This window comes from Polyodon spathula, chromosome 11, assembly GCF_017654505.1.
Source record: "Polyodon spathula isolate WHYD16114869_AA chromosome 11, ASM1765450v1, whole genome shotgun sequence".
Lineage (NCBI taxonomy): Eukaryota > Metazoa > Chordata > Actinopteri > Acipenseriformes > Polyodontidae > Polyodon > Polyodon spathula.
This window is the reverse complement of record NC_054544.1, coordinates 1,004,980-1,024,697: the sequence shown is the minus strand read 5'-3', so window position 1 is coordinate 1,024,697 and position 19,718 is coordinate 1,004,980. Positions and strand designations below refer to the sequence as shown.

The window sequence follows — 19,718 nt, the reverse complement described above, 5'->3', positions numbered from 1 at the left end:
CATTTTTGTCAATGTTACCCATGCACTCGTAAACGCTGGAAGCGATCTCGCCGTTCAGCACGTCACGTCCTGCCCCTTGCACGGCACTGTCCCGGAAGGTGGGGTTCGGCAGCAGCAGTCACTGGTTTGGGTTGTAGAGGTGGAGCTGGTATGAGCTGTGCTTTCTTCAGGTATATTACTGCTTGCATCAAGAGAGCGTCCACAAAGAAGAGACTCGCCAATTAAAACTCGGTAAGCGCCTATCGTTTTATCAAGTCGCTTGCTTAGCCGTTTAGCGTTTCCTCGATTTCGGTTGTAGCAGCGGAAAAAAAGAGCCGATTTGTAGTGTTCATTTTGGAGAAGGGGAGACCCAGAGGATTGACAGGCTCCGGGACCACTCAGTTACTCCGGTCGCGGAGTTTAGGCAAATTTAGTCCAATGAGATTGCTTCGTCGAGTCGGAGAGGGGTGGGGCCTGTTAGGGATGTGGAACTAGCAGTGAAAGGGTTAGTGTGAAAAACTGACTTTTTGTGTTGCAGCGGAACTCCAGCCCTTCCCCGTCTTTTAAGTAAAACATGCACGATAGACTGTGCCGTCGGTAATATGCGATTTAAACCGACTTCCTTTCTTTGTAAACAAGTAAGGATATGTTTAAATGACAACCTAACAATATGCAGTGGCTCTATAACCGTACTAAAGCCTGCCTTGTTTCTGAGTGGCACGGCTGGGTTAGTGTGCTCTACTAAAGCCTGCCTTGTTCCTGAGTGGCACGGCTGGGTTAGTGTGCTCTACTAAAGCCTGCCTTGTTCCTGAGTGGCACGGCTGGGTTAGTGTGCTCTACTAAAGCCTGCCTTGTTCCTGAGTGGCACGGCTGGGTTAGTGTGCTCTACTAAAGCCTGCCTTGTTCCTGAGTGGCACGGCTGGGTTAGTGTGCTCTACTAAAGCCTGCCTTGTTCCTGAGTGGCACGGCTGGGTTAGTGTGCTCTACTAAAGCCTGCCTTGTTCCTGAGTGGCACGGCTGGGTTAGTGTGCTCTACTAAAGCCTGCCTTGTTCCTGAGTGGCACGGCTGGGTTAGTGTGCTCTACTAAAGCCTGCCTTGTTCCTGAGTGGCACGGCTGGGTTAGTGTGCTCTACTAAAGCCTGCCTTGTTCCTGAGTGGTACAGTCAGGGCTCTTTAAATGCAGGGTTACAATTGTAACCACTGTTTGTTATGTTGTAACACTCCTGATCATTACAATTCTTTGTTTCCATAAAACACATTACAATGTATCCAACCTGAGCGTATTAGAGTTTAAAAAATAAATAAATAGAAATCTTATCATCCTGGGTCAAAGTCCATAAAACCGCGCCGCTCCTCCGGCTGCTGTAAGAAATGTGTATGCCGTCGACACACAGTAGATACATGGCGTCAGATTTGATTAGTTCATGTGGATTTTGTATCTAAAATGTGTCCGTTGACTAACTGTGAAGGACGCCTTTCAAGTTTTGCATCAAGGCAAACCGAAAATCTGCGAAAGGGTCATTATACTGTGCTGTAGTTTTATTTTTTTGTTTTTTTGGGGGGGGGGGGGGGGGGGGGGGGGGGGGGGGGGGTTGTAGCTGGGGGGTGGTGGGGGGGGGGGGGGGTTGTAGCTGGTGCACATGCGTTGCATTTTAAGTGACATGTGCATTCAGATTCTGTGTAGCACAGACTAATCCCATGCTTGTTGCCCACACCTCCTCATGCTGTGTTGTCTAACCTAAAAATAGTACGCGCTCCCTGTCAGCTAACAGTGTTTCTAGTTAGGCTATTGTCCCAAGAATGACAAAACCAGCTCAGCTTTCTAACTGTTTTGTAGGCTTGGGTAGATTGTAATGAATATAAATACTGTATATTCAAGGATGGAAATAATAAATAATAAATAAGACTATTGCATGCCGGGTTCACTCTTTACTCCACGGTGTACAGGTACCAAGCTCAGGTGAGTCTTATTAAACTCCTAGCAAAACAAACTGCTCTGCAATGAGAGTCTTATTTTTGTCCCTGATGTCTAGCGCTACCAACACCTTTTCTCATCCTCCTTTGTAAACACACACTTATCTCTTCAGTGGTGACTGTTCAGGCATTTTCAGGGTGGGTATTTCAGTGTTTATATACCAGGGAGGAGGTGCAGTGCTGCAGTTAGATGGTGTCTAGTTTTTTTTAAAAACATTTTTATAGACCTGCTTTGTAAAGGATTGTTTTGCTACAGAGAGTGGTCTAAAGTGAACCAACTCTGTCTGCTATAAAACAGGACATGTGCTTTTTCTTTTGTCTGCACATGGAGCTATCAATTGGAACTTCTGGCTAAAGGTGTGAGTTCGATTGCTTTGCACCATGGTGCTGCAGGCTGGGTACATTTGAAATTGGTGCAGTTTTATTTTCTAGACCCTTTGTCACTACAGTGCAGAATGCTCCCCTTCTGGAGTGTTTTGAATAGGCTACATTCCCCATTTCACGTTCTAACGATGACGGATCCCGGCTTTGTAAATATTTAAACGTTTTAAAATTCCACATCATCAGGAGCCTTTTGTTTTGTTTAAGAAGTAGATGTGGCATGACATTGGCAATTAGCCAGCAGAATTAACTAACGCCCTAATGAGGTACATTTTGGCCATGTTACTGTATTTTGGATATTTTTGTTCTCATTACCGAAATCGGATTCCCTGAAATACATTCATTTCGTTCATTCGTTAGGAAAGTTTTGTATTTTAATAAAAATCTATATGAGAAGCAGAAATCGTCTGATCTGTGAGTTCCAATTGCAATCCAAGGCAGCCTCAGAGAAGGTTGTGCATTCTCATATTTGCCTCTCTATCTGTCCTCCTCTGCCCTCATTTACAGGTCATTGTGCAGCAGATGCCTGCTGTAATTTATAGGAAGGTGTGTTTGTTGAATGAGTCCCTATACTCAGGCTACAGTTGTGCTGTTTAGATTCCCTAAGGCAGTATCCTGCTGACCTGTGTGCTCTATTCTTGTTCCTAGCCCCAGTGTACAGCAGCAGGGGTCGGGTGAGTTAGGAGTAGGACAGACTATAGACCCTTAAAGACATGCCCCAAGACCAAGTGCATTGAACGAGGAGATCAGTAACATCACACACATGGAGTAGTTCCTTGAGGAGCAGATGTTGTGTGTTTGAAGCGCAGGACTTGTCTGTCCATGATTAAGTGGTTGAGGAATCTGAACTAAAAATGGTTTTCTCATGTGTAATAAAAGCAGAATGTACTGCACCGTAACTACTGTACTTGGTTGCTTTTCCCAGACAGTACAGTGCACATCATTAGTCTTTTCTTTCCATTGTGTTTGTGATGTTTGCTGTCCTCTGTTCCAGTGTTTTGTGGTCCTGGTCCCTCGATGTGCCACTGGTTGGTACACTAGTTTGTTAGTGCCACTATGAGACTCAATTGGGAGAACTGTGTGTAGCTGTACCTGAACAGTCACACTGTTAGATCAGCTGTTTGTCCAGTACTTGTTGTTGTTTGTCCAGTACTTGTTGCTGTTTGTCCAGTACTTGTTGCTGTTTGTCCAGTACTTGTTGCTGTTTGTCCAGTACTTGTTGCTGTTTGTCCAGTACTTGTTGCTGTTTGTCCAGTACTTGTTGCTGTTTGTCCAGTACTTGTTGCTGTTTGTCCAGTACTTGTTGCTGTTTGTCCAGTACTTGTTGCTGTTTGTCCAGTACTTGTTGCTGTTTGTCCAGTACTTGTTGCTGTTTGTCCAGTACTTGTTGCTGTTTGTCCAGTACTTGTTGCTGTTTGTCCAGTACTTGTTGCTGTTTGTCCAGTACTTGTTGCTGTTTGTCCAGTACTTGTTGCTGTTTGTCCAGTACTTGTTGCTGTTTGTCCAGTACTTGCTGGGGTGTTTATAGTATTTGATTTGCTGACTGTGGATGTGTCTGCTACCCGTGACCTCTTCCAGGGCCCTCTGGCACTCCTGGAAAACAGGGTGTTTAAATCACAAGTAAAATAAATCTAAATAAAATTGCTGCTAGGTTAAACAAATAAATCCTCATACTGTAGCTTTGCTCAATTCCCATAATGTAGAGTCAGAGTGAAACTAAATATTTCCACAATGTTTTCAGACAGAATAAAGTCATTTTTAAATTATGTAGCAGTAGCACACACTGTAAGAGAATGCAGGCACAGTGCTGTATGACTAACGTGGTGTAGTACATGGAACACTGTTAGCAGGGCGTGACACCAAATGCATTGCTAACCTAGGACAAGTTCTGTCTAGCCAGACTTACCTTGGGTGTTCCGCTCCAGGTTATCCACTTGCATTAGGAATGGTATTGTATGCATCTCGTTGGACTATTTTAATGTGTAATAAATATAGTATTTGTTTTTTATTTTTTTAGTTTTGTTTTACTTCTAAGTTCTCAGCTTTTTAATATCTGAAAAAGAATCCTCTTCCTGTCTACATTGTAATCGGCATTCTTTCAATAAGACAGCTCCATGCTTTTCAGACAGAGTCTTTCCTTGCGTTCATAGGCCTGATATTAAGCTGGCATTTGAAACAAGGTTTCCCTTTGCCCTCTGCATGGAGCTTTTACTGACCTAGTAGTCTAGCCCCTTTTAAAATGCAGGAAGTGAGCGGCTGATGTATAATACACAATGACTCCTCCAGTAATCTAAGCACCGCAGCATTTTATTATGTGTGGCAAAGACTCCCCTGAGGAGAGACCGATGCAGAAGACACATTTGTTTGTGACTGTGTGCGCTGTGTGTAAATGTGTACTGAGTGTACACATTTGTTTGTGACTGTGTGCGCTGTGTGTAAATGTGTAGCATGTCTGTGTTTTAATTCAGGGCTGTATGCATGGATGTGCTTTGTGCTGCTTTGCAACTGTGTGTCTGTATCATGACCAGGAGGGACCTCTTCCTGCTGGGGTGAGAGGGGAGCTCTGTTATCATGGTGATTCGTTTATTTATTTTGGGGTGGGGGGTGGGGCTAGCCTAGACATTGCTCTGAATTGCGGGTGTGTTTTTGTGATCCATAAAATCCTCCACGTGAGCCACAGCAGTTCCATTGCCCGATCCACCCATGCAGCGAGAGAGAGAGAAAGGGAGGGCCAGTGGTTAAAAAAACAGAACATCATGCTTAATCATAGAGTGATCATGGGAGGGGGGACCATAGGAAAGAAGTGAATTTCCAATACGAATCGGATAACCCTACTCAGCACTTGGTTACTGAACTACAGTAGTTGATTGCTTTGCTCATTGAAGTTCATTGAGAATGCTTTATCCCAGATCCTGTTTTAAATGTTTGCACGCTATTCAAAGCCGGGTTTATCTGTATTCTGCAAGCACTATGCTGCAGGATAGCAGAGCTGCTGTGCTGTTAAGCTGAGATTCAGTGCCCTCCTCTCTCTCCGTCACGCTGAATTATCCCAAGAGCCTGTACTGGAAGCTCTTGTGTTCTATAGCATTCTTTGTTGGCCACATGGAAAATGCATTGACATTTCCAGTAGTTGTCTGTGCAGATACTATCTAGGGGTGATTTTCTCATCATTTGTATTTATTTACCAGACTCAAGTGTGTGCAAAGAGCAGACCCTTTAGAAACCTTTAACCAGTGTTTAAGAAGAGATGATCGCATGGGGCGTTCTAACCATGCTATCTGTTGTAGTGAATTGCATTCTGATAGCAGCTGTAGTGTACAACCCAAACTTCAGTAACATCGTTCAGTAATTTTAGTCAAATTGTAGTTTTGATGACGTGTCGAGCGCATTCAAACAGATTAGAAAAGGCCTTTTTGGTATGATCAGGCAGACTGTGCTTGTGAAATGCCAGACCCCTAGCACAGGATGCCTCTGGCCTGGGGCAGCGTCTCGCTTGTCGTCGCTAAGCAGACGTTTTTTGAAGTGGAATTTGGTATTCTTTACCATATGCCGTGGTTTCACCTGCCCTGAGCTACGGTTCTGTATGGCATACAAGTACAGTAACATTAAGATTTATTAATCTTTGCTCAAAGTGAAAAATGTGTACCAGGTTTACAGTGGGATAAAAAAACTATTTTGTTTTCTAGTTTTTATTTTATTTATTGATTTTTTTTTTTTTTTTTTTTTTTTTTTTTTTAAAACATGTATTTCTATTGCGAAGCACACGTACAGAAGAAAAATATTTTCTTAAGTTGTATTAAAGGGACCAAAAACAGAACACCAGGAAATGAACCACAGAAACTTATATAGCATTTGTGGGTATACACTGTATTGGAAAGATAGGCAGGACAGAAGAGGAGGAGGGGTAGCGCTGTACATAAGAAACAGTCTTGAAGCCCAGGTGTTAAACCTGGACAAAGAAAACAAAGCCGAATCAATATGTGTCAGAACAACGGACAAAAATTCAAAGGGCATAATAATAGGAGCATGCTATAGACTGCCAGATTCAGACAGTGAGCAAAATAATCTGTTATACAATGACATTAGAAATGCGTGTAGCAAAGGAGAAGCCATACTAATGGGGGATTTCAACTTCCCCCATATAAAATGGGAAAACCCAGTGGGGAGCACGACGGATAAAATTGAAATCGTGGAAATGACAAATGACTGCTTCCTAACACAATTTGTCAAGGCACCGACTAGAGGGGAGGCATGCCTTGATTTAGTCTTTTCAAATAACGAAGACAGAATAACTAAAACAGAGGTCAGAGAACCACTAGCAAACTCAGACCACAACATGGTCTCATTTGAAGTGCTTTTTAAAACCCCAAAAGAAATGACTAAAGCTAAGGTTTACAATTTTAGAAAAACAAACTATGAAGGTATGAAACAGAGACTAACAGAAGTAGATTGGAGTAAAATAGAGAAAACACCCACAGAAGAAGGATGGTTGTTCTTCAAAAATGTAGTACTAGAAGCGCAAAACAATTACATCCCTAAAGTAGACAAATCTAAATGTAAAACTAAATTGCCAAAATGGTTAATAGATCAATTAAAAAAAAAATTCAGCGAAAAAAGGCACTTTACAGAGCGTTAAAAAGGGATCAAAAAGAAAGTACACAGAAAGAGTATACAGAACTGCAAACGCAAGTCAAAAAGGAAGTTAGAAAGGCCAAGAGAGAAATAGAAATGAACATTGCTAAGAGGGCTAAAACCAATTCCAAGATGTTTTTCCAATATTACAGCAGCAAGAGAACATTCAAAGAGGAGGTTAAATGTCTAAGAGATACAAATGACAAAATCATAGATGAAGAAAAAAAAATGGCAAATATATTAAATGATTACTTTTCACAAGTTTTTACAAAGGAAGATACGGACAACATGCCCCACATGTCAACCTGTTCCTATCCAGTTTTAAATAACTTTAGCATAACCGAGGCAGAAGTGTTAAAGGGACTAGGAGCTCTTAAAATAAACAAATCCCCTGGGCCAGATGAGATCCTCCCAATAGTACTCAAAGAAATGAAAGAAGTTATTTACAAACCGCTAACCTATATGGTAACAGGGTCCTGGGAGACAGTCAACATGGTTTTAGGAAAGGGAGATCGTGTCTAACTAACTTGCTTGATTTTTTTGAGGATGCAACTTCGGTAATGGATAAGTGCAAAGCATATGACATGGTTTATTTAGATTTCCAGAAAGCTTTTGACAAAGTCCCACACAAAAGATTAATTCTCAAACTGAACGCAGTTGGGATTCAAGGAAACACATGTACATGGATTAGGGAGTGGTTAACATGTAGAAAGTATAAAGTACTGATTAGAGGAGAAACCTCAGAATGGAGTGTGGTAACCAGCGGTGTACCACAGGGATCAGTATTAGGTCCTCTGCTATTCCTAATCTACATTAATGATTTAGATTCTGGTATAGTAAGCAGACTTGTTAAATTTGCAGACGACACAAAAATAGGAGGAGTGGCAAACACTGTTGCAGCAGCAAAGGTCATTCAAAATGATCTAGACAAGATTCAGAACTGGGCAAACAAATTGGAAATGACATTTAATAGAGAAAAGTGTAAGGTACTGCACGCAGGAAATAAAAATGTGCATTATAAATGTCATATGGGAGATACTGAAATTGGAGAAGGTATTTATGAAAAAGACCTAGGAGTTTTTGTTGACTCAGAAATGTCTTCATCTAGACAATGTGGGGAAGCTATAAAAAAGGCTAACAAGATGCTCGGCTACATTGTGAAAAGTGTTGAATTTACATCAAGGGAAGTAATGTTAAAACTGTACAATGCATTAGTAAGACCTCATCTTGAATATTGTGTTCAGTTCTGGTCACCTCGCTATTAGACAAAGATTAGACAAAGGGGCATTCAGGACAGAAAATAGGAGGCACTTTTTTACACAGAGAATCGTGAGGGTCTGGAATCAACTCCCCAGTAATGTTGTTGAAGCTGACACCCTGGGATCCTTCAAGAAGCTGCTTGATGAGATTCTGGGATCAATAAGCTACTAACAACCAAACGAACAAGATGGGCCGAATGGCCTCCTCTCCTTTGTAAACTTTATGTTCTTATGAGTAAACCGAGCACTCCACCAATGGCTCGTCCTGACTGCTAAACCAGCATCGCGTTGCAAACTGTCAAAGCCATTGCATTTTATAATATACTGACTTCCTGCTGTATCAGTTGTGCTGCGTATGTAAAGGTCAGTCAGTGTGTGTGCTCCAGTGCTGTACTGTAGCACAGTGCTGTCGGGGTGGCAAGGGGCCAGCAGGACGTAGCATTTCCACTTAGGGAGAGCATGCCTGAAGGAAAGGCGTGGGTCTGTATACTGTACTGCATGCAATGTAAAACGCAGCCTTGGGTCTATTACTGTAGGAAGTCTATTGCAAAGGATTTGCTTAATTTGCTCCATCCAGCTGGAATAACCTTCCTGCTGAAGTAAGGGCAGGCGTCATTCTCCCTGTTTCCAGAAAGTGAATCAGGCAACCCCTGATTCCTCGTGCTCAGGTTAGAGGCTGCCTGCTGTGCTAATTCTGTCTTCATTGGGAACTGTAATGAATTGTAACAGGCTGTCTGCCCTAGAGAAGACAGATCCATTTATGTTTTAGTAGCTGCTTGCAAGTTCTGTCTGGCTGGACACAGTATAGCATGCACAGAAACATGCGGGTCATGCCATATCCACAGATCTCATCTAGACTGAGCTTGGTTCAACCGTTAACTTTCTGTACCGTAAAATATACAGCTAGAGGCAAAATATGGTAAACCGGGACTAAACAAACCCCAAATACTATGTTTTTTGGCTTTTTTTCCTTTTCCTTTTGAGGAGTAAACACTATCGACAAATCCTAGTTCTGTACTGTATATCTACAACTTGTAGCTCAAAACGATCTATCCACGAAGTACAGAGCTTTTCAAACGCTGCTGCTATAGATCTGTTCAGTGTGGACACACCTTCAGGATTACTCTTAATAAATCCGGCACATTTGGTGGTTGGAGCATTGCCATGACATTACTGTAGGTTGGGTGCTGTGCCAGGATAAAACTTGTTTTCTCAAGACAACTAGTTTTGTTCACTTCTTGTATGCTTGCTTTTCACTTGCAGTACAGTGCATTGAACTGAGAGTGAAGTCCATAGTTTGTCCCTATTGATTTAGTGACTGAATGAAAACTACTGTAGCAGTGCAGTCCTAAGAGAGAAATGTAAAAAGTGCCTTGTACAGTGTTCACGCTGGATGACCTTACAGTACCCACAGAAATCTCCTCACACACAATCTGTTCAGACAGCTCTGTAATTATGTAACCACTGTGTCCTGCTCCAGTCCGCTCTCATCTCTATATTCTGCAGTTTTCTAATACTCCTGTGTTACTGTGTTTGGTGTTGATGGTGCACACAGAAACAATGGCAGGAAGCGGTGGGGTTGAGTGCTAGGGGAGAACGTTATTTCAGTGGGAAGGGCTGTTTCAGCAATGGCTTGTTTGCCATGTGACACCGTTATGTAACATTCTGGTAATATTGATGTCAAGATCACTGGCTGGATGTTTCATACAGACTGCTGCTCCGGTAGATTGAGCTCTCTGGAGCATCTAAACAGGGAACCATGCAAAACCCATGTGGGCCTGATGGCTTTCCCCTCTAGCACAGCCTAGCTCCTAAACTATTCAAATTGAAGTAGTGGGAGAAGTCTGGTGTGCTGTACAGTAGGGGTCTATTTTAATGACTGAAAAAGCAGCAGATCTTAATGCTACCACCCTAATAAAAAAAAAAAAAAAAAAAAAAATATATATATAATATATATATATATATATATATATATATATATATATATATATATATATATATATATTTTTTCTGATCTTATTTCTCTGTATTTTTTTCTGTATGCAGCAATATTTCTGTCTGCCTGGATGCACTGTAGCATGCACAAAAAAGTGGGTCACCTATCCAGAGATATCTATAAGACTGCCCTTCATTCAACCTTTTCCTTTCTGAAAATATTAAATGTAATAGTCAAAATATGACTGCTTGTAAAGAATTAAGTGATATCAGAGTAGGAAATAAATATCTACTTTACAGAGGACAGGTACCCAGGTTTTATGTATTCTTTATTATGGAAGTTCCAAGTGTACAACATACATTGGGAGCATTTCGGATGACAGTGCTTGAACATCCAGCCTCTGTAGTTAACGGATCACCTTCTGACCTGTGCGTGACTCCAGTGGGGATCAGGACAGAGATAACCCAGGACTGACACGCAGCGCAGGACAGAGATTGCACGGGGCTGACGTGCAGCGCAGGACGGAGATTGCACGGGGCTGACGCGCAGCGCAGGAAGGAGATTGCACGGGGCTGACGCGCAGCGCAGGAAGGAGATTGCACGGGGCTGACGTGCAGCGCAGGAAGGAGATTGCACGGGGCTGACGTGCAGCGCAGGAAGGAGATTGCACGGGGCTGACGCGCAGCGCAGGAAGGAGATTGCACGGGGCTGACGCGCAGCGCAGGAAGGAGATTGCACGGGGCTGACGTGCAGCGCAGGAAGGAGATTGCACGGGGCTGACGGCAGCGCAGGAAGGAGATTGCACGGGGCTGACGCGCAGCGCAGGACGGAGATTGCACGGGGCTGACGCGCAGCGCAGGAAGGAGATTGCACGGGGCTGACGCGCAGCGCAGGAAGGAGATTGCACGGGGCTGACGTTGCACGGGGCTGACGCGCAGCGCAGGAAGGAGATTGCACGGGGCTGACGCGCAGCGCAGGAAGGAGATTGCACGGGGCTGACGCGCAGCGCAGGAAGGAGATTGCACGGGGCTGACGTGCAGCGCAGGAAGGAGATTGCACGGGGCTGACGCGCAGCGCAGGAAGGAGATTGCACGGGGCTGACGCGCAGCGCAGGACAGAGATTGCACGGGGCTGACGCGCAGCGCAGGACGGAGATTACACGGGGCTGACGCGCAGCGCAGTCTAAAGCACGTTATGGGTGTTTTGGGATCTGTAGGATGAGCTATAATGTGTGGGTTATATACATATTGTGTTTTATAATTTTATATTGAATTGTATGTGGTAAGATGACAAACTACAATGGGTGCTGTGACTTCGTTCTTTTGACTAATAATTTATGCTGGAGTCCTTGGGAACTGCTGACAGATGTTGATCTTAAGAAATAGTTTGGCACGCAGCCTGCAAGAATTGAAGTGCAATTGCACGTCAAGGGTAAAAACTTCAAACTTGGTGATCTGTAGTCAATGATTTTCCTTTTGACTTGATGATCTGCCCATCTAAGGTTATGTGTACCTGGTAGTGCTTCTGAAATGAAGCAGTGACCAGTAGTGTGTTCAGCACACACTGATGAGGCTGAAGATAGTTTTGAATGATTTAGTACAGGTTTCCGCTGGAGTACAATAGGTTGCATAGAGCAGAGTCATAGTAGACGTTATCATATGAGCATTGGCTGCCAGACCTGGCGTTGCTGTCTTCAACTGTGATGACGATCTGATGATTGTGTCATTTTTTAAATTGATTCTTGTCTCACAGTTTAGACACAACATAAACTTGGGTTAACAACAAAAATTTGTTTTTACAGTGGTGTACCAGTACGGGGGTCACTGTGTTGATAATCTTGTTGCCGTGTGAATGAATGAATTAAGACACTACTATTGTTATTATTATTCCCAATGCATGCACAGTGCTTATTCCAGGGGAATGCTTCTAGTAAAGCTGCATTATACAAACAGCTTGGTGTGTCTGTATCTTAATATTACTGAAGATGACAGAGTGTGTTAAAGTTTTGGATGTGGTGATACTTGAAGTACAGACAGTTGTTCAAAGGCACGTAACAATATTGAAAAAGCAGTTAACAAGAGTAAAGTGTAAGTGTGACTATCTCTATCTCTCTGTGTCTCTCGTTGTTTACAGCATCACTTCTTTTTTTCCCCAGGTATTCTACGTTTTATAGCGACCGATCGATTGCGTATCAAAGGGTCCGGCAATGGCAGCAAGCAAGAGTAAGAACCAGAGCTCCCTGGCCCTGCACAAAGTGATCATGGTGGGCAGTGGTGGTGTGGGCAAGTCCGCCCTCACACTGCAGTTCATGTACGACGAGGTGAGTCCTTGCTTTGCCACCCCTAGGAGATCATGCAGCTTGTGTTTTAAACTGAGTTTAACAGGGTTCTGTATTGTACAGTTTGTAGAAGACTACGAGCCTACGAAGGCAGACAGCTACAGGAAGAAGGTGGTGCTGGATGGAGAGGAGGTGCAGATAGACATCCTGGACACTGCCGGACAGGAGGACTATGCAGCTATCCGGGATAACTACTTCCGCAGCGGGGAGGGCTTCCTCCTGGTGTTCTCCATAACGGAGCATGAATCCTTCTCCTCCACTGCCGAATTCAGGTGAACCTGTGCAAAAAAAACCCCAAAAAACATGTTACATGTTGATTTAAAAAACAAAAAACAAAGCAAGAAGAGCATGTGATTAAGTTAGTGTAAGTCAGCATCAACACAGACAGACATGCTGGCAGCAGCATGCTGCATACTGCAGCGCTGATATTAAACAAGAGCTATACACATGACGTATCTAGCAGTACCAAACAAGTTCACAGCCCCCTCTGTGTTTTGGTTTTGTGCAGGGAACAGATTTTGCGGGTGAAGTCAGAGGAGGATAAAATCCCATTGCTTGTGGTCGGGAACAAGTCAGATTTGGAAGAGCGGAGACAGGTGATGGTGGACGAAGCCAGGAGCAAAGCAGAGGAGTGGGGGGTTCAATATGTAGAGACATCCGCCAAGACCAGAGCCAACGTAGACAAGGTAAATCACAGGGAATGATCAATATGTAGAGACACCCACCAAGACTAGAGCCAACGTAGACAAGGTAAATTACAGGGAATGATCAATATGTAGAGACACCCACCAAGACTAGAGCCAACGTAAACAAGGTAAATTACAGGGAATGATCAATATGTAGAGACACCGACCAAGACTAGAGCCAACGTAGACAAGGTAAATTACAGGGAATGATCAATATATAGAGACATCCACCAAGAAAGCCAGGGGCAATATGTAGAGACATCCGCCAAGACAAGAGCCAACGTAGACAAGGTAAATCACAGGGAATGATCAATATGTAGAGACACCCACCAAGACAAGAGCCAACGTAGACAAGGTAAATCACAGGGAATGATCAATATGTAGAGACACCGACCAAGACTAGAGCCAACGTAGACAAGGTAAATCACAGGGAATGATCAATATGTAGAGACACCCACCAAGACAAGAGCCAACGTAGACAAAGTAAATCACAGGGAATGATCAATATGTAGAGACACCCACCAAGACCAGAGCCAACGTAGACAAGGTAAATCACAGGGAATGATCAATATGTAGAGACACCGACCAAGACTAGAGCCAACGTAGACAAGGTAAATCACAGGGAATGATCAATATGTAGAGACATCCACCAAGACAAGAGCCAACGTAGACAAGGTAAATCACAGGGAGTGATCAATATGTAGAGACATCCACCAAGACAAGAGCCAACGTAGACAAGGTAAATCACAAGGAATGATCAATATATAGAGACACCCACCAAGACCAGAGCCAACGTAGACAAGGTAAATCACAGGGAATGACCAATATGTAGAGACACCCACCAAGACTAGAGCCAACGTAGACAAGGTAAATCACAAGGAATGATCAATATGTAGACGCCCACCAAGACCAGAGCCAACGTAGACAAGGTAAATCACAGGGAGTGATCAATATGTAGAGACATCCACCAAACTAGAGCCAACGTAGACAAGGTAAATCACAGGGAATGATCAATATGTAGAGACACCCACCAAGACTTGAGCCAATGTAGACAAGGTAAATTACAGGGAATTCTACTAAATTGCTAAAACGCTCTCAAGATAAATACCTTCTCAATTTAGAAGTTTTCCCCTCATTAAAATGGTTTTAAACGATTCCCTTGTCTTGCTGTGTGTAGATACCCTGCTAATACCCTGGCGTGGTGGTTCATGTATTCTCTTATGGGGAGGGGAGGACTGCACTGCACTGCACTCTGTGCAACTTGTTGTTTCAGGTCTTCTTTGACCTCATGAGGGAAGTCAGAGCGAAGAAGATGTCAGAAAACAAGGACAGAAACGGAAAGGGCAGCAAGAACAAGAAGAAGAGGAGCTTCAAAGAGCGCTGCTGCTTGCTTTGATCGGACCCAGGAACTTTTCACAGGAACACTGCGAGTCGCCACTAAAAACGAAAGTGTTCAAAATCAGAACTCCATTTCTAATGTCAAGAAAGGAAAAAGAAATCCGTGTTTTGAAAGTATTGGTTATCTGTTAGGTTCCTAACTACACAGAATCTCTCTTTTCGAATGTGTGTGTTTTTTGTAATCAAGTCTAAATTCCCTCAGTCACAGCAGTGGTAGTGATTTGCTATATATCTGCATTGTAAAGCAAGACCCGAGGACGACAACATGGGTGCGTATTCTTCTACATGCTATTTAGCTGCCCAGCCTGAGCAGTGCCCACCTCGACTCTTTCTTTTTCTTTTTTTGCTGTTCTCAGAAAGATTCTTATGAATCCAGTCAGTTTGCAATGCATCGTATTGTCCAGCGTGAAACAGTGACACAGATGTGTAGGAATACAGTTCTAATTACTGTTTTCATATTAAAACACAGTATCCTTGCGTATTGTATGTGGAAAGTCTGGACCATAATGGCTAGTTCACAGCTAAAGTCTGCTACCAGGTTTTACTTTATAAACTGTGAAATACCACAGCAATGCCAATCTTTACAAGTTTATTTGCAGTAGCACATAACCAGTTGAAGCAGTATTTTGGGGGGAAGTGAATTACGTTGCCAACAAGGACCCACATGTCGGAGAAGACCATATTGTGTTTTTGATATGGAGTATTTGGAAAACTCTGCCAAATTAATTCTTACCTTTTGAGAGTGTTGTGTTAAAGCAGTGCTTTAAAGATTCTTGAACACATCTGGGTTTAATCATGCCCGGGTTCATTACAGTTCTGAAGAGCTGCTAGAATCCATGCCCGGGTTCATTACAGTTCTGAAGAGCTGCTAGAATCCATGCCCGGGTTCATTAGAGTTCTTCATTAGGTTCAGTTCTGAAGAGCTGCTAGAATCCATGCCCGGGTTCATTACAGTTCTGAAGAGCTGCTAGAATCCATGCCCGGGTTCATTACAGTTCTGAAGAGCTGCTAGAATCCATGCCTGGGTTCATTACAGTTCTGAAGAGCTGCTAGAATCCATGCCCGGGTTCATTACAGTTCTGAAGAGCTGCTAGAATCCATGCCCGGGTTCATTACAGTTCTGAAGAGCTGCTAGAATATACAGTAGTTATTTTGAGCAGGCCAGAAAAACAACATGATCCAATAATAATGTGGTGGTTTGTGAAGCAAGTATTTGTCCTGAATGATGTGTTCACTTACAAACGACAGCTTTATTGTTTACTACAAATTACTGCATGATGAACAATGACTTGGGACAATGTTTCTAATCTTCTTTCTACGTTTGCAGTATCTTACTGAATACACTAGTATGAATAACAAGTTATTTTATAACGTTATCACTGATAGCATTAAATAACACCCAGGCATCACAAAGGCAATACCGTGGGTGCTTTGATAAACATTCAACTTTGTCCAGTAAAGTTTAAAAACGCCATTAAGTTGATTGCATTTCTGTTTGTGTTAAAAAAAAAAAAAAAAAAAAAAAAAAAACAGTTTGTGCCAAATGTTTCATTACGACAGCTCTTGCTTTGCTTTGGCCCTGAACAAATTCTGCGAGGCAGCAAAGGCAAAATAGCTGTCTGGTAAAGGGTTAAAATCAGGATGATAACTTTGGCTGCTTCTCCTGATTTGAGAAAGGGTGTTTGGGAGGCAGAAAGCTGCTTTGTGTGTTGTTTTTTTGTGCATGGTTTTTGTCGCTGCGATGTTAAACCGTGCTGCTGAACACACTGTCAAGTTTGCCCCTTTTCTAGGTCAGCAAGCATCACATTGGTACTGATGTGACGATAGGACAGTAATACCAGTGGATAATTATTGTACACTCCTCTTTATACACAATGCTTACATGAAGCCGCTGCATCTTCACTGCGCCGAGTTTGATGCCCATCTCATCCGTTTGGCATTATGCTACCTTTCACAGGGTCATTTTGACTGTGCTACCAGGAGCAGCTGTAGAGCCAATCTGGGCTGGGGCTGCGTGCCAGTCTGTCGCTGCTCCTTCTTTAGACTGTCAGTGCGGGTAATAGAGACCGCTCTCTCTCTGAGTGAGCCAGCATACTGTACAGTACTTCAGATGAAATCTGTGTGTGGTTTGTTTAAGTCTGCTTTGCTGAGCCTTGCTGATTACACGGCATTACACTGTTAAAGAACAATGAAGACTCGAGAAAGGGAACAGCACTGTGCAATGAAGAGCATTATCATTCAGCGTGCTGCGTCAAACCTGCCTCACGGCGTCGGTGTAACGCTGTACTCGCACGCATTGTTTGTTTTGTTTTTCCCCCCCATAATTAATAAAGCTTTGCTTCGCTATTTACCCAATAGCTTTATCTCCCATCTTTGATGGCAGCAAATATCCGCGACATGTTTTTGTTTAATTGAGTATTCTCGTTATATCTAAATTGGTAAAGAAGGGAATGTTGTTCATTTGTATCGAAATCCCCACGTCATCACCCCACCCCCTCATCTTTACGTCTGGGTGGGATATATGATTATATTACTAATATTTGTGAGCATGACATGCTTTATAGGTTTCATATACACAGTTATTATTATTATTATTATTATTATTATTATTATTACTTTTCAATAATCTACATTGTTATACTTTAATATAAGAAAAAAATCTTTCAGTTGAATTGTTTCTATATGGGCAGAATTTAATGCAACTTTTTTTTTCCTTTTAAAGTTTGTATGTTAACACCGTTTTGCGAACATCTGCAGTGTGTATACAATGTATTTTTACACTGTGCTGCATTATAATCATTTTCCTGTTTTTATCTCTCTATTAAAGATACAATTAAAGACATAATTCAGTACTTTTCACGGTGGTGGTTGTTTTATGTAGTTCAGTAGGTGGTTCGGAGCCTGTACACCACATCTGTAATTTCAGCGCTTCTCTGACAAGATATGGCATTCCTATCTGTCGTTGTTTATCTGTGCTTATAGTGCCACCTAGTGGGTAGTGTGTAGTACTACGCTTGGATCAAAACGTGTGTAAAATTACTTGGGAATAGGGTTTGGGTTTGGGGTCATGCTTAGGGTGTAAAGATACAAGCCGATTTTCCTATTTCCTATTTATTGTAAGGTGAATTAAAATAATACGTTAAACATAATACAATATGCTACACTTGATCTTAGTCAAAAGGCCAAGAAGTGATGAAATACAATTACTGAATAGATGTTTTGATATAATAACACAGATTTGGATGTTTATTTTTTCTATGCTGAAATCGAAGATCTAGAATAAAATCAAAGGCATATTATAAGCCCGCTTTTTTTTTTTTTTTTTTTTTTAAGTTTTTGTATTTATTTATTTTAAAGAATATAAAGCAGTGTTCGATAATTATCGCTGTGAGTTTGTGCAACAGGTTGTTTTAAAGTTTCCTATCTGGTGAACACACTTTGTGCTTAGTCTATTAGAGGGCACCGTTATGCATAATGCTGCCCTCTGGTGAGGGCCAAGGGAAGTACATTGCACACTTTGCACAACAGGTTTGTTTTGCTATAAAGCAGAATCTGATAACGGGTTAAAATCAACATTGTGTGCAGTTACAGTATACTGAAGAGCAGTACAAGAGCAATGAGGACCTGCTAATGTGTATTTTTAGAAAGAAAAAAAACAAACAACATACGTGAGTTTGTTGCATTTGTTGAATCGGTATTCGGCTCTCGACTGCCTCGCAGTGATTGTGTGCCAGAAGACTGGAGCAGCATTGCACGGTTCTTACATTAACAGGAGCCGCACATGCGCGTGTTGGGAGATAGGTGGCGCTCTTTATTAAGGTTTCAAGAAAATCATTTTGTCACCAATTTTCCTCTCAAACTGCTGCAGCTGTGGATTTGATACAGACCACAGCGGTCAGATGTGCAAACTGAGAACAGGTCACCCACTCAAATCTATTTCCAGTATTGCACACTCATGTCCTATGCTGCTTTGAATGTATAACCCCTATGCATTTTGATAGCTGCTTGGGACCAGAATTTACACAGAATACATTTTTTAAAGTACTGAAAGCGATATTATTATCTCCCATCCCAGAAAGATTGAGTTTGCGAGGTAGAGGTTAGAATTTAAAGAACCCGACAGCACCACAATACGATGCAAGAAAGTGGGAATCGAAAAACGGAAGAAAAAAAGTATAGAAAATGGGGGCAACTCCGAATACAAATGTTCCTTTGTTTGGTGCAAGAAATCATTCGGAACTGATGTGAAAATGAAAAGGCCTCTGTGTGGCGGTCACGTTTCCTGCGGCAGGTTTAATTAGCGGGGCAGGCTGCACTCTGGGCTGTTCGACACTGGCGCACCGCCGGCAATTCATACAGGCTACCTGAAAAGCAACAACGAATAGTAACACAGTGGCTGCACTAAGTCTGAACTGTATGACACCTGCGATGATGATGATGATTATTATTATTATTATTATTATTATTATTATTATATTTTATTCGCTTTTAACTAAGCTTTTCATATATATATAACTTTTCGAATCCAGCTTAGGTCGCTTAAAAAAGCGAATTTTTGCACCAAATATTATATATACTATATATATATATATATATATATATATATATATATATATATATATATATATATATATTGAACTGCAGTTTTATTTAGTTATATATGTTAAGCGTTTTGATGTCTTTGATGATAGCCGCTATATAATATGTGTTATATTTAATATGAAAGAAGGAAGCTCGTTAAACCGGGTGAATGGGCTGTTTACGGGTCGATTATTCCGTGCAGCGGTTATTTTTCAATTCCGCATTGTTAATAACAAATTACTTGCCAGACCCCCCTTGTGAAGTTTGTTTACAGGTCGGTTTGTTACTGCTTGCTGAGTTGAGTGGCTCTTAATCATTGTTTAGCGTTTGGAGAGGTGATCAGTAACTATTAATCTGACTTGTTGTGCACCTGCTTTAAGGATGTGCTGTGCTGTTGCTGAGTGCAACCCTGTTATCACGCATTGCTTCATTACGGGTTGATGATGTCACGGTGATGTCACGGTGATGACGTGTTTATGAACTCCACTGCATTTTTTGCTGGCTTGTTTTTTGTAGCGAATAATTATTATTAATGGCGTACTGAGAATGATAC

General features: G+C 42.1%; 1 protein-coding gene across 1 annotated transcript; it reads left to right on the top strand.

Annotated features, from left to right (window-relative positions):
- Positions 1–125: 125 nt before the first annotated feature.
- On the top strand, positions 126–15,478 carry LOC121322715 (ras-related protein Ral-B-like). Its single transcript, XM_041262930.1, has 5 exons — positions 126–231; positions 12,318–12,482; positions 12,564–12,772; positions 13,009–13,186; positions 14,460–15,478. Exons 2-5 carry the CDS (start codon positions 12,369–12,371, stop codon positions 14,580–14,582), a joined length of 624 nt encoding a protein of 207 aa, XP_041118864.1. The 5' UTR covers positions 126–231; positions 12,318–12,368; the 3' UTR covers positions 14,583–15,478.
- The last annotated feature ends 4,240 nt before the right edge of the window (positions 15,479–19,718 follow it).

Bases quoted from the DNA above. Each gene is read 5' to 3' on its own strand.
- LOC121322715 (XM_041262930.1), top strand. From the start codon at position 12,369: ATGGCAGCAAGCAAGAGTAAGAACCAGAGCTCCCTGGCCCTGCACAAA. The intron at 12,483-12,563 runs GTGAGTCCTTGC...TGTATTGTACAG, and splicing joins TGCAGTTCATGTACGACGAG to TTTGTAGAAGACTACGAGCC. The intron at 12,773-13,008 runs GTGAACCTGTGC...GGTTTTGTGCAG, and splicing joins TCCTCCACTGCCGAATTCAG to GGAACAGATTTTGCGGGTGA.